General features: G+C 34.2%; 1 protein-coding gene across 1 annotated transcript in view; it reads left to right on the forward strand.

The window, feature by feature from the left end:
- Nucleotides 1–14924, forward strand: part of SLC2A13 (solute carrier family 2 member 13) — a 256475-nt gene that overhangs the window by 21220 nt on the left and 220331 nt on the right. The window contains exon 2 of the mRNA XM_027858988.1: nucleotides 13780–13939. Within this exon, the coding sequence (XP_027714789.1) occupies nucleotides 13780–13939 (160 nt within the window). The remainder of the gene's footprint in view (nucleotides 1–13779; nucleotides 13940–14924) is intronic.

Genomic DNA, 14924 nt, shown 5'->3' on the forward strand with positions numbered 1-14924 from the left:
CACTAGATTACTATGGTCATTTACTACTTGTGTACCTAATCAGTTCCACAGATCCACCACTCTATTTCTTAACGAGTACCAGATAGTTTTTTTTTTTTTATTTTGGAGGCAATTGGGGTTAAGTGACTTGCCCAGGGTCACACAGCTAGTAAGTGTCAAGTGTTTGGTCTGAGGCCGGATTTGAACTCAGGTCCTCCTGACTTCAGGATCAGTGCTCTATCCACTGCGCCACTTAGCTGCCCCCCAGTACTAGATAGTTTTGATGATACCCCTTTATAATATAGTTTTTGTTCTGGTATGTGTAGGCCATCTTCCTTTACATTTTTTCATATTGATATTCTTGACCTTTTCTTCTTTCAAATGAATTTTGTTATTATTTTTTCTAGCTCTATCAAAAATACTTTTTTTTGGTGGCTTGATTGGTATGGCACTGAATTAGTAAATTAGGCAGAGTTGTCATATTTATCATATTGGCTTGGCATACCCATGAGCAATTGGTATTTTCCTCATTGTTTAGATCTGACTTTATTTGTGTGAAAAGGGTTTTATAATTGTGTTCATATAGTTCTTGAGTTTCTCTTGGCAGGTAGACTCCAGAGTATTTTATACTGTTTACAGTTATTTTAAATGGAATTTCTCTTTCTTTGTCTTGATGCTGGAGTTTGTTGGTAATAAGTAGAAATGCTGATGATTTATTTGGGTTTATTTTACAACCTTCAACTTTGCTAAATTTGTTACTTATTTAAAGTCATTTTAAAACTCATTCTCTATGATTCTCTATGTATACTGTCATATCATCTGCAAAAAGTGATTGTTTGATTTCCTCATTGCCTACTCTAATTCCTTCAATTTATTTTTCTTTTCTTATTGCTATAACTAACATTTCTAGTACAATATTGAATAATAGTGGTGATAATGGACATCTTTGTTTCACCTCTGATTGTATTTAGAGAGCTTCTAGCTTATTCCCATTACATATAATGTTTGCTGATGGTTTAGATAAATATTAATTGTTATTTTAGGATAAGCTCCCTTTATTCCTATGCTCTGTAGTGTTTTTCATAGGAATGAGTTTTGTATTTTGTCAAGGATTTTTCTTCATCTATTGAAATAATATGATTTTTTTAATGATATGGTCAATTGTGTTGATAGTTCACCTGATATTGAACCAGCCCTGCATTCCAGCTAAAAATCTCACCTAGTCATAGTGTATTGTCCTGGAGATAAATTTTTGTAATCTCTTTTCTGATAGTTTATTTAAAACCTTTGCATCAATAGTCATAGGGAAATTGGTCTATTATTTTCTTTCTATGTTTTGGTCTTCCTGGTTTAGGTATCAGCACTATATTTGTATCATTGGTCTATTATTTTCTTTCTATGTTTTGGTCTTCCTGGTTTAGGTATCAGCACTATATTTGTATCATATAAGGAACTTGATGGGACTATTTCTTTGCCTATTTTTCCAAATAGTTTATATAGCATTGGAATTAATTATTCTTTAAATGTTTAGTAAAATTCACTTGTAAATCCATTTGGAGATTTTTTGTTAAGGAGTTCATTGATGGCTTGTTCAATTTCTTTTTCCAGTTTATTTAAATATTTCGTTTCTTCTTCTGTTAATCTGGGTAATTTATATTTTTGTAAATATTCATCCATTTCACTTTGATTGTCAGATTTATTGGCATACAGTTGGGCAAAATAGCTCCAGACCCCTGGAGCAAGAAGCTTGGGACAGTGTCTCCTTTACTCTGGGAGCAGAGTTCAACTTCAGCAGTCATGAAATAGGCTTGAAAAAGAACAAAAACAACAATAACAACAAAGTCTTGACCATAGAAAGCTACTATGGCTACAGGGAAGATCAAAATACAAACTCAGAAGAGGACAACAGTATAAAAATACCTACATGCAAAGGCTCAAAGAGAAATATGAATTGGTCTTAGGCCCCAAAACTCTGCCTGGCATAACTCAAAAAGGATTTTAAAAATCAAATAAGAGAGGTAGAAAAAAATTGGAAAAAGAAATGAGAGTGCTACAAGAGATTCATGAAAAACAGATGACCACTTGGTCATCAATTGGTCAAGGAAACACAAAAAAATGGAAAAAAGATGCATAAAAATTCACTGAAGGAAGCAAGAAATGGGGCAAATGGAAAAGGAGGTACAAAAATCCACTGAAGAATTCTCCTTAAAAAATAGAATTGGAAAAACAACTGACCTGGAAAGCAGATTGAGGAGAGATGAGTTAAGAATCATTGAACCTGAAAGCCATGAACAAAAAAAGAGACTGAACAGCATCTTTCAAAATTGCCCTGATGTCCTAGAATCAGAAGATAAAGTAGAAATTTAAAGAATCCACCTGTCACCTTCTAAAATAATTCCCAAAATGAAAACCCCCAGGAATATTATGGTCAAATTCCACAGCTCCCAAGTCAAGGAGAAAATACTACAAGCATCCAGAAAGAGATAATTCAGATATCATGGTGTCCCAGTAAGGATCATACAAAATTTAGCAGCTTCTGCCTTAAAGGACCCAAGGACTTGGAATATGATATTCTGAAGGGCAAAGTAGCTAGGATTACAACCAGCAAAACTGATTATAATCTTTCAGTTAAAAATGGATATTTAATGAAATAGAGGACTTTCTAATGAAAAGACCAGAGCTGAATGGAAAATTTGACTTTCAAATATGATTCAAGGGAAGCATGCAAAGTAAACAAGAAAGAGAAATCATAAGGGATTCTATATGGTTAAAATGTTTACATTTTTACGTGAGAAGATGATACTTGTAACTCTTAAGAAATTATCTCTATGAGATCTTATAGAAGAAGTACACATAAATAGAGTGTTTGGGTATAAGTTGACTTTGAGAGGATGACATAAAATAAATAAAAAGTTGAGAAAGAGAATTGCACCGGGAAAAGAAGGAAGGGAGAAGCAGAATGGGGTAAATTAAATCACATGAAGAGGCACAAAAGATCTATTACATTGGAGAGAAAGAAGGGGAAGGGTGAGCACTGTTTGAACCTTACTCTCATTAGAGTTGGCTCAGACAGAGAATAACATACACACTAAGTTGGGTATAGAGATCTATTTTACCCTGTAGGGAAGTAGGAGGCAAGGAGGAAAAGGAAAGGGGAGGATAATGGAAGACAAGGAAGATTGAGGGAGATAGTGATCAGAAACAAAATACTGGTGAGGAGGGACAGAGTGAAAGGAGAGAAAAGTATGAATAGGGAAAATAGGATAGAGGGAAATACACAGTTAATAATCATAAAGGTAAAAGGCTGGAACAGAATATATTATGCTTCAGTTGAGGTAAAAAAAAGAAAAGCAGGGGTAACATTTATGACCTCAAAGAAAGCAAAAGTAAGAAAAACTGGTCCATTAGCTTTCTGTCTGATATTACCTAATATCCTACAAAGACCAATCTGGTTGGCATTTACTGTATACGTGATATGAGTAGGAGTAACACCAGTGTGAATACCCTGGAGAGCAACAGAACTGAAAGGGATCTGAAAGGGGTCTAGGTAGTGTAGAGGAAGAAATGGTTTTGCCACTGATTGCTGTAGCAGGGCAAGACAACCTAACAGTGCCATGTCACGAAGAAAAGGGCTATGCCATTTTGCTAGTTGGACAGTGCTGGCATCAGCAAACGTAGATTGTACAAGCAGAGTTTGTGTCCTGTTGAGTGGGGCTGGCTCCATTTCTCGTCATCTAGATCCCCTGAACCATGATTCAACATAGTCCAGGTGTCTGTTTTTGACTTTGTTCTTGCCTTTTGTCTGCAGACCTGCCATCCTTGCTTACTCTTGGGTGAGCAGGGGCATGTCTTGACACTATTCAGAACTGAACTGAACATCAGTAGGAGCCAGCATTTGAATAAGGTTGATGAGGAGCAAAAGTTCATCATCTTTCATCCAGCTCATATTGTTAATGATGAGAGGTGTTTCTCTCTGATAGGCACTGAATACATATTTCACTATCTCAACGTACTTCTTAAAGAATCACCATAAAAGACCATTTTAAAGGCTTTTTTTCAGTAAGCGAATAGTGGACTAAAAATAGGCTTTGTAACATTAGACAAAGAAACACAACCAGTAGGAATGAATTCTGTCCTTCTTGACTCACAATCCAAAAAATCAGCACAGGCAGTACTGTTTAGCAGCTGGTTAATCAGGTATTTATTAAACATGGACTTGTTGATACACCTCGATCCACAAGGTATGATGATAGGGCAACCATGGATTCCCTCACAAGCAATAATGAACTCTTCTGTTGCTGAATTGCTGCTCTGGACAAGTGAAAGCCACTTACTTCTTCACTTTTTTTTAATGACAACAGGAGAAACAGTTATCTGTTCAAGAGCGAAGGAGGACATATCCTATTTCTTTCCTAGGAAAAGGTGAGAAAATTCTGGTTAGCTCAGGATGAAATCTTTAGCAGAAGTCTCTGAACTTTCTAGCGTGACAGTGGAACACAGGAGAAAATTGTTTTACCTTGTGAAATGCATTAGTTGAAGAAAGATGAACTTTGATCAAATACTTGATTTCCAACTTGATATACTTTAGGGTTTTCTCTGGCATTAAGTAGCTAACTGCTTCAGTGGTTAGGGCACAGTTGGTGTGGGGAGAGTAAAGGTCATGAGCTGGCTGGCCCTGGCTGATGATAAAACCAAATACGTCTGATGTTTTCCACTGGAGGTCTGTGGTGCGGCAACATCAGGAGACTGGCCTTACCCCTGACCAGAAAGTGCTCCTCTAGCTCTTCCTTGCAGCTCTCTCTGAGTTTGTGGTGTTCTCTGACTGCTGCTTTACCTCCTCCTTGGGGTGGGCAAGGCACACTTCTCTTTTGATTGCTCAGCTGTACCAGCTACAGCTGCTTGCTTCATTCTCCTCCACTTGGCACCAGTGCTTCCTATGGTCCGGAATTCTCTGGCTACCTTGCTTTGTTCTTCCTCACCTGCCTTAGGCAGGCAGCTGTCTGTACTCCCTGTCACCTTGGCTTGCTGCACCTGTGGTTGACTCCCCTCCAGTCCACAGAGGTGTATCCAGCTGAGGCAGCCATCATGAAACATAATTTGTTTAGCCATTCCCCCAAATGCGGGCACTCACTTGGTTTCAAGTATTTATGCTACTGCGAAAAAATCTGTTGTAAACATTTTGGTGCTTTTCCTCTGTCTTTAATTTTTTTTAAGTTTATATAGACCACTATGTGGTACGGTGGGTAGAGCACTGGTACTGAAGTCAGGAAGACAAGTTGAAATATGACCTCAGATGTTAGCTTGTGTGACCTTGGGCACTTTATATCTCTTTCAGTTTCCTCAACTGTGAAATGGGGATAGTAATAGTACCTACCTCCCAGGACTGTTATGAGGATTAAGTGAGATTAAATTTGTAAAGCTCTTAGCACAGTGCTCGGCATATAATGAGCAACTATCAAATGCTTATTTCTTTCCTTCCTAGTATTACTTGGTCAAAGGGAATGGACAGTTTAGTAACTTTTAGTGCAGTGTCACAAATTGCTTTACAGAATAGCTGGACCAATTCACAGCTCAACTGCTAGTTCATTAGTGTATGTTTATCCAATAGCCCCTCTAGCATTACTCAGTTTTTTGCTCTTTGTCATCTTTGTCAATCTGATGGCTGTAAGGTAGAATTTCAAAATATTCTAGTTTGCCTTTTTCTAAATATTAATAATTTGGAGCATTTTTCATATCCTTATTTATGGTTTGGATTCCTTCTTTGAAAATCAACTATTCTTATTCTTTTTTCATCTACCAGGAAATAGCTCAGAATTACAAATTTGACTAAGTATGATGATACCTTTATCAGAGAAACTTACTGAAAAGATTACCTGTTTCTCTTCTAATTTTAAATTCAGTAGTTTTGTGCAAAATCTTTTAAATTTTATGCTATTAAAATGCTCCATTTTATCTTCTGTGATCGTATTTATCATTTGTTTGGTTATGAACCCTTCCCCTATTGATAAGTCTGATTTACTTGCTCCTCTAATTTGCTTATAATGTCACTTTTCATATCTTAGTCTTATATCCATTTGGTGCTTAGCTTAGCACATAGTATGAAATATTATTAGTCTGTACTTAGTTTCTGTCAGGCTGCTTTCCAGTTTTCTCAGTAGTTTTTGACAGATAGTTAATTCTTACCACAGTTACTGGAGGGCATGCTACAGTGTTCATTTACTTCCGTATATTGTGGACCAGATCTGTTCAATTAGTAGATCTTTTCTCTTTTGAAAAGAGTATCCAGTCATTTGAATGATGACTGTTTGAGATGTGGTACTGCTAGTCTCTGTTCTTACTCATTTTTTTTTACATTACTTTCTTTTAGATTTTTGACCTTTTTCCATATCAGTTTAAATTTCATTTTTTCCCCCTTAGGTCTATAAAATAATCCTTTGGAAGTTTCATTCATAAGGGACTAAATAATTAAGGTAATTTAGGTAGTAACATAATTTTTATTATATTGACTTGACATACCAATGAATAATTAGTATTTAATGTTATTTTTGTATCTTTAAAGAGTGTTATGTAGTTGTATTCATGTAATTTCTGGGTGTAACTGAGTAGATAGATTCTCAAAATCGTACATGTATATTATACACATATATTACTTTTTAATGCAATATCTTTTTCTGTCTCTTCTTATCATTTATTTTTGGTTTTGTACAGGAATATTAATGATTTAAGTAGATTTATAGTATTCAATTTTGCTAATTTATTGTTTCAATTGTTTTTAGTTGATTCTTTAGGGTTTTTAATATAAATTATCCTCAAAAAGCAATACTTTTGTTTCTTCTTTTCCTATCTTTATTCTCTAGATTTCTTTCCTGTCTTAGTGCTATAGCTAGCATTGTAATTATGGCAATAATAGGCATCTTTGCTTATTTTATTGAAAAAAGACTTTAATGTTTCTTTGTTCCATATAAAGTTTGCTTTTGGTTTTAAATAGATATTATTCGCTATATTCAGAAAAGGTCCATTTATTCCTATACATTCTAGTCTTTTCGAGAGACACAAGAGTATTTTGTTAAAGGTCTTTCTAACATCTATTGATAAAATCAGGTGGTTATCATTATTATTATTTTGTTATTTGCATACAACATAGTCTTCTTTCTGTTCAATTAACCCTACTTTCTTGGTGTCAATCTAACTTAGCCAAAAATATAATCTTTCCTTTTTTTGTTGTTGGTTTTTTTTTTGTTTGTTTGTTTGTTTTTAGACAGTTGGGGTTAAGAGACTTGCCCAGGGTCACACAGCTAGTAAGTGTTGTGTCTAAGGCCAGATTTGAACTCAGGTCCTCCTGACTCCAGGGCCAGTGCTCTATCCATTGTGCCACCTAGCTGCCCTGAAAATATAATCTTTCTAATATATTGTTGTTACCTACTTGCTAATATCTTATTTAAAATGTTTACTTCAGTGTTCATTAAGGATATTTGCTTATAGTTTTTTCTTTGATTTTTTTCCCTGCTTAAAGTATATTTTTACCATAGAAAATATTGGAAGAATCCCTTCTTTTCCTGTTTTATTTCTTTTGCAAAGTTTACATATTAATGGAATTAATAGGGTTTTTTGCAAATTTGAATTAACTTAATTTTAAAGAACTGACAGGCTGAAAAACAAAGTATAGAAACAATAGAAAATTTTATTAAAGAAAATGAAAGTAGTGAGACAGCATACCAAAACTTATGTGATGCAATAAAAGCTGTTCGTAGGGGAACATATATATCTTTTGCAAATTCAATTGTAAATCCATATAGTCCTGGAGTTATTTTCTTTTAGAGTTCATTTATGTATTCAGTTAATTTTTCTGATATTTGTTGATTTCAACTATTTATTTCTTCCTTGCTTAATTTTTATTTTTTTTTAGCATTCATCCATTTCTTCTAAATTATCTTATGTTAGCATATAATTGAACAAAATAGTTCCTGGCAGTTGCTTTTGTTTATTCTTTAATTATTGTAATTTTTCATTTTATGTGAACAATTTGATTTTCCTTTTAAAATATTAGATTACCCAACTTTTTGTCTATTCTATTAGTTTTAAAAAATAGCTTGTAGCAGTTTTATTGAATGACTTTATTCTTTCACCTTTATTGATTTGATTTTTACAATTTTTACTTAATTGTTTAGTTGGACATTTTCATTTGTTCTAGATGTTTTTAGTTGCATTTTTTGCATTTAGTTTCTTTCTTTCTTTCTTTTGTTAATGAAGTCATTTAAAGGTAAACGTTTTCCCCTGAACACTACTTTTACCTCCTACATAAGTTTTGGTATATTGTCTATTTTCATTTTCTTGGATAAAATTTTCTATTGTTTCTATACTTTGTTCTTTGACCTACTAGTTCTTTAGAATTAAGTTATTTGGACTTCAATTAATTTCTAATCTTTCTTCAAAAACTTTTTATTTGATATGTTAATGTATATGTGCTTAGTATTTCTCCTTTGAGAAGTACATAAATTCTTTTCTATTCCCGTTCAGTAATTGTCAGAGATTTATCAAATCTAATTTTCCTAAAGTTCTTTTAATATTCTTCTTGTTTATCTTTTGGTTAGATTTGTTTAGGTGCCCCGCTATTTTAGTTTTATTTTTTATTTTGCCATCCAATTCCATTAACTTTTCCATAACTATTTAGGTGCCACACTATTTCTTGCATAAAGATTAAGTACTAATATTGATTTGTTATCTGTCATGTATTTAAACATAATACAGTTTCCTTGCTAATCTCTTTTGATCACGTCTCTATTTACTATAGCTTTTTATGAAATTGTAATTGCCATACTTGCTTTTTTAAGTTCAGCTGAAATGTGATAGTTTTGCTTCAGTTCCTCATTTTAATTTTTTACAAATCTTTATGTTTCAGGTGTGTCTCTTATGATCATCATGTTGTTGGATTCTATTTTCCAAATCAGTTTGTTGTCTTCTATTTTATGAGTGAAGGCATCCCATTAATATCAACGGATGTTTTTGCTAATTGTGTATTTCTGTCCATACTGACTTCTTATACTTTTTTTCCCTTTCTTTACTCTTACATCCTTCTTTACAAATAAGCAGGTGGTGGTAAAAGATAGGGAGTGTGTCAGACATATACGACCTATATATGAAATGACCTATTTTTGTTCTGTTGCACCTCTTCTCTTTCCCTTTCTTCATCCCCAATTCCTGGTTTTTATCCTTTCTTTCTTTACTTTCTTTAATTCCCTTTACTTTCTCTTCTGCAATGTGGTAGTTTGTTTTGCTTAAGACTCTTTCTTTACCTGTAATGCCCTCTCTCTTAAACTCCTACCTTCACTCTCTTTATTTTTCTGTCACATCCTATTTCCCTTTTGAGTTTGATTTACCATGGGGAGTGTTTGTGTATGTGTGTGTGTGTGTGTGTGTGTGTGTAAGTATTTGTGTTTAATATTCCTTTGTCTGGTTCAGATACAAATGAGGTTCATAGGATGCCCTATCCCCTAATCTCTTCACCTTGGTTTAAATATTCTTTATCTTCTTCACCTCTGTGATAGTGATTTTCCTCCCCTTCCTCTTTCCCTGTAATCCTCTATCCATTCTGCTTTCTTGTAAGACCAACAATCCAGACTCTGTCATATTTACCACTCTTTATGACCTTGAAGATATAAGGGTTCGGAGAAGATTTTTTTTTCTTATTTCCGTATTAACACGTAAACAGCTCATCCCCTCAAAATCTCTTCCAGTTAAACAAATATGTACACTGTTTTTTTCTTCTTGGTTCCTGCATTTCCAATTCCAAATGTTTAGTCAATTTTGGTCACTTCATCAGAAATACCTGGAAATCTATTTCATTAAAAGTCCACTTCCTCCAGTAGGATTATATTTAGTTTTACAATTTATTTTTGGATGAAAGCCTTTATCATTTTTGTCTGTTCAAATAAAACATAATGACAATTGCCAAGTCTTGTGTGATTTGATCTGTGATTCCACTTTCTTTCTAGTTTCTTGGAGTATTTTTTTCTTTGACCTGAATGCTCTGGATTTTGGCTTTGATATTCCTGGAAGGGTTTCTTTCAAGAGATGACCAATGGGTTATTTCTGCATTTATTTAGCTATGGTTCCATGATATCTAGGCAATTTTTACTTTTTAAAAAAATACGATACGCTAGTTTTCTTAAAAATCATGATTTTCAGATAATTTGGTGATTCTTAGATTGTATTTTTTACTTCTTTTCCCAGGTAATTTTCATTTAATATTATATTATTTATATTTTCTTTTATTTTTAAATATTTTGATTAAAAATATTTCTTTTTTGCCTCTTTGAGTCATTTTCTGTATGACCCATTTTAATTTTCAGGAAATTCAATTCTTGGGCAATGTTTCTTATTGTCTTTTCCAAGGTTTCAATTTTTCTTGCCTTTCTTTACTCCCTAGCCATTTCATTTTGTGCCTCTTTTTTCATTTCTTCCAGGTACTCTTGTAATCCTTGTTGCCAGAACATTTTTATCTCTGAGATTCTACTTGGATTTGTGGTGGGACTATTATCTTCTTTGAGATTTATCCCTTGGGCTTTTTTATTCCAAAATATTTCTTCATTATATTTGTTGTCTTTGTTTTGAACGTATCAGTAGCCTTAGCATCTGGCTTGTGGGGGGAGGGGTACTGCTCTTTATTCCAACTTTGCCTCTATATAACTGTCTGTTATGATAGGACCTGGTTGGTCCAAAGCATGTTGGCTAAGACTATGCCTCACCTCAAAGAATTATTTAGTCTTGTCTCCTGCTGAGGTTCAGGCCCAAGCTGTGTGGATGCTGGTTATGTCCAGGCTTCTTGGATACAGCTCTGGAACTTTTCTTTTGCTGTAGCCAGAAGTCTGGGCAGCCCTGCTACTGAGACCTTTTTCTCTTGTTGCTCCAGAGACTCTTTGTCTTTCTCCATCTCTACCCCAATTCTAAGTTCTTTCTAGGGTCTTTCTCTGGTCTTGGCTTCCTCCTGAAGCTCCTTTTAAGTTTCTGTGGGGCTGCTTAGCATTGAGTCTACCATTTCCACAGGATTCTATCATTTATGTTGCTGTGGACTGGGTAGACGTGTGTCTATAGTTGATTTTCCTTATTTCTTTTTACACTAGTTAATTTTTAAATTTTACTGATGTTACATTTGAAAATTATGGTAAACTGAGAGACAGTGGTCTGAGCATGATTAATTTATTTGTTAGGCTAGCAGTAACCAATAAATTGGGTCAGTGGCCTCAGTGAACAAAGACTACAAGGTAGGGCTTATTAGCCTTTATATAGTTTTGGGAAGCACAAGAAAACAAAGAACAGAGTTGAGTAGGTGGGAAAAACAATGCAGTTGGTTACAGGGGTGGCAGTTTTATGGGAGTGAGGACAGCATGATTGGTTACATCAAGAAAAGTGGGTTAGCACCCATGTGGGGTCTAGCAGTCAACCTTTTCTGTCTTAGAAGAGTTCTTGATTGATTTATGGGACCTATCTGCATGCTAAGGCTGTTGATAGTAGACCAGGGATAGCAGACTACCTGACTTCTAGGAGGGAACTCCTGTGACTAAGAAATGTTCATTGTTTGAGTCCACTAGTGGACCAGACTTCCTGGTGTCTGCCTGCATGCCTCAAGGATAACAGATTTCCTTCTGGCAAGAATAAAACTGATTAGCAGGAGAACTGAATTTCTAAACTTAACTCATAGGCAAAGAGACAAAGAAATGTGGCTTGAGCAGTCATACAAAGTGGGACAGTAATACAGAATAGGATCAATTATAAGATAGAATCAATTATAAAATGCCTCAGAATCAATTTAATTTCTTTGTTGAGGTGTGCGTGTGTATGTGTGGGAGATCTGGACTCTTCTTGGTACTTACAGATTGTTATCTCAGTCCCCTTTCTTAATATTCCTTAAAGAAGGAGAAAGAAGTGCAGGGATGGAGGAGGGGTTAGTATGTTTAAAAAAAAAAAGGCTACAGTGAAGAAAACACAATCTGTGTTCCTGTGGTCTTTAGATTCTCTTCCAAAACTTTATAATCTTTGCTAACACTGTTTATCTTCTTTTTGGCAGTGATATTCATGCCCATGTTATTCATCAGGAATGGGTGACTTACTTAGAGTCACATAACTACTAAGTGTCTGAGGCTGGATTTGAAGTCAGATCTTCCTGACTCTAGGGTTGGTGCTCTATCCACTGTTCTACCTAGATGCCCAGTACCCCACAGCTGCTCATAAAAATAAAATATAATGAATGTAGTGAAAAATTAAAAATAATGAAATTGACCTCTAATTATAATGACCAAGTTTCCCCCTTCAGAAGAGATGAGAAAATAACTACGCCCTCTCTTCTTTACATTTGTGGACCCTAAAATGAGGTCAAAACTACTAGTGACAGAGGGAAAAAAGGAGACAATTCTTATGGTTAAAAAAATTATTATTCTGATAAAATGGCTACTTCCCCTACCTCCACATTCACCAGGGCAACAGAGAGTGCATTCCTTCAGGGTAGTGGTAATTCCAAACTAAAACACTAACTTCCTATAGATTGGGCCTTTTATACCTCAGAAAACAAGGAAGCCAAATGACTTCCTTTTCCTTAAAGGACCCAGACTAGTATACAGGTGAGGTGTATTTCTACCACAGCAACCTTGAAACTCTATATTTTAAGATTCTGTCTATCTAGATTTCTTCAGTCCCTTTTATCTGCTAGCACGATCATTTTCCAATATTGTATAGCTTGCAAATTCTAATCTGATGCCTTTCTTTATGCACGGTTGTTTTGTTGAAGGCTTTGAAGTGGTTTTGAATTTCTTGCAAAATGCATAGGTATATGGGTTTTGGCTCAGAGAAATTTTTCATTAATATTCTAGGTTAAGCCAATGGTCTGAATGGTTCCTGTTGCTAAGTCTGCCTACAGGGTAATTGGGACATTCATTTCTTATTTTTATTGTTTCAAATAGGTTAGAGCAAATCAACTAGTATTCATCAAATTCTGAAACCATTCACATATTTTATGTAATTACCAAATAAAATTCTAGAAATAGTAATATGGCAACGTAGAGCTATGGGAGAAATTATGTGGGAGTGGAAACAATGGATTTTTTTTCCCCCTCTGTCAGTCCATAATGATATATTTTTGGGAAACTATAAAATCACAAGACTATTTTCATATTCCATAATAATGGGTTATATAGTTTTACTGAGTTCCTAATAATTGGTAGAAATTAGGAGGAATACAGTTTGACATTTACTGACACTATCTGTCTATAAATAAGTCTATAAATAAGCATTTAACAATTCTGTAAGCATTAAAAAAGGAAATGATTTTGCATTGTCACTACTATGATTGTATTTCCATGTGGATATAATAGAGTAAATTATGTTCTTCATACATTTTCATATTTTTAGACTTATAAAAGTAAAAACACATTTATGTATGAACGGTAAATTTTGGGGATGCATTTTCTTTTCAGTTGTCCACATTTAATTAGTGATATAGTAAATTTGATGAATAATTTTGTATGTTGCATGGATCCTTCTATCAATTTGCAGTAAGAAATATGCCATTTCCATCTCTTTATATACCCCTTAATTATTATTTTAAGAGATTTTCACTAAAGCCTTTAAAATTTATAAAATCAGTTCTGTAATATATTATACACACACACATATATAAGCGAAAGTTGTAGGCTAAGAACTGAAGAGTGTGCATTTACACAAACATATGTAATCATCTAATTTTAACATTTGTAACAAAAGGTAATATAAGGTGAAAGCCATGTTTATTTTTCATCACTTCCTTTGTAGGTATTGCTTCCATGACAGTACCAGTGTACATCGCGGAGGTTTCTCCACCCAATTTAAGAGGCAGATTAGTTACTGTTAATACACTATTCATCACAGGAGGACAGTTCTTTGCAAGTGTTGTTGATGGAGTTTTCAGTTATCTTCCAAAGGATGGATGGAGGTATGTACACTATTTTTATATTTAGCATTCAAATATGTAAATTATCAAATTTTAAGTACATCTGGGAGAAGAAGCTACAATGGTTTAAGAAGTATAAGTAGCTTAAGATTGCTTATGATTAGTCATTTCCTAATTTATGTGACAATATCTGACTGCAGAGTTTATGTACTCTTCAACAAAAAATAGTCTGAAAGTGGACAAATGCTAATATTTCATTTAGTAATAAATAGAATATCAATGGTATGATATTCATTTTTTAATTTTTTAAAAAAATTTTCTCCATTTTTAAAATTAACTTTTATAAGATTTTGAGTTCCAGTTTTTATCTCCCTCTGTCCCTCCTATCCGTTCTGTCCAAGATGGCAAGCAATCTGATATAGGCTGTACATGTACAATCTTAATAAATATATTTCCACATTAGTGATGTTGTGAAAAAATAATCAGAACAAAATGGGAAAACCATGAGAAAGAAAAAACAAACAAAAAAGAGAAAATAGTATGCTTTCATCTTCATTCAGACTGTTTTTCTGGATGTGGATAGCATTTTCCATCATGAGTCTTTTGGAGTTTTCTTAAATTCTTGTATTTCTGAGAAGAGCTAAGTCTATCAGAGCCAGTCATCACACAATGTGACTAGTACTGTGTATAATGTTCTCCTGGTTTTGCTCATTTCACTCAGCATCAGTTCCTGTAAGTCTTTCCAGGTTTTTCTGAAATCTGCCTGCTCATCATTTCTTATAGCACAATGGTATTCTATTATATTTATATACCACAACTTGTTCAGCCATTCCCCAATTGATGGGCACCCCTCAATTTCCAATTCTTTGCCGCCACAAAAAGGACTGCTGTAAATATTTTTCTACATGTGGATCCTTTTCCCTTTTTATGATCTCTTTGGGATAAAGGCCTAGTAGTGGTATGGCCGGATCAATGGGTATGCACAGTTTTATAGCCCTTCCAATTGTTCTCCAGAATGGTTGGATCA

Source organism: Vombatus ursinus, unplaced genomic scaffold, assembly GCF_900497805.2.
Source record: "Vombatus ursinus unplaced genomic scaffold, bare-nosed wombat genome assembly UNPS02013950.1, whole genome shotgun sequence".
Lineage (NCBI taxonomy): Eukaryota > Metazoa > Chordata > Mammalia > Diprotodontia > Vombatidae > Vombatus > Vombatus ursinus.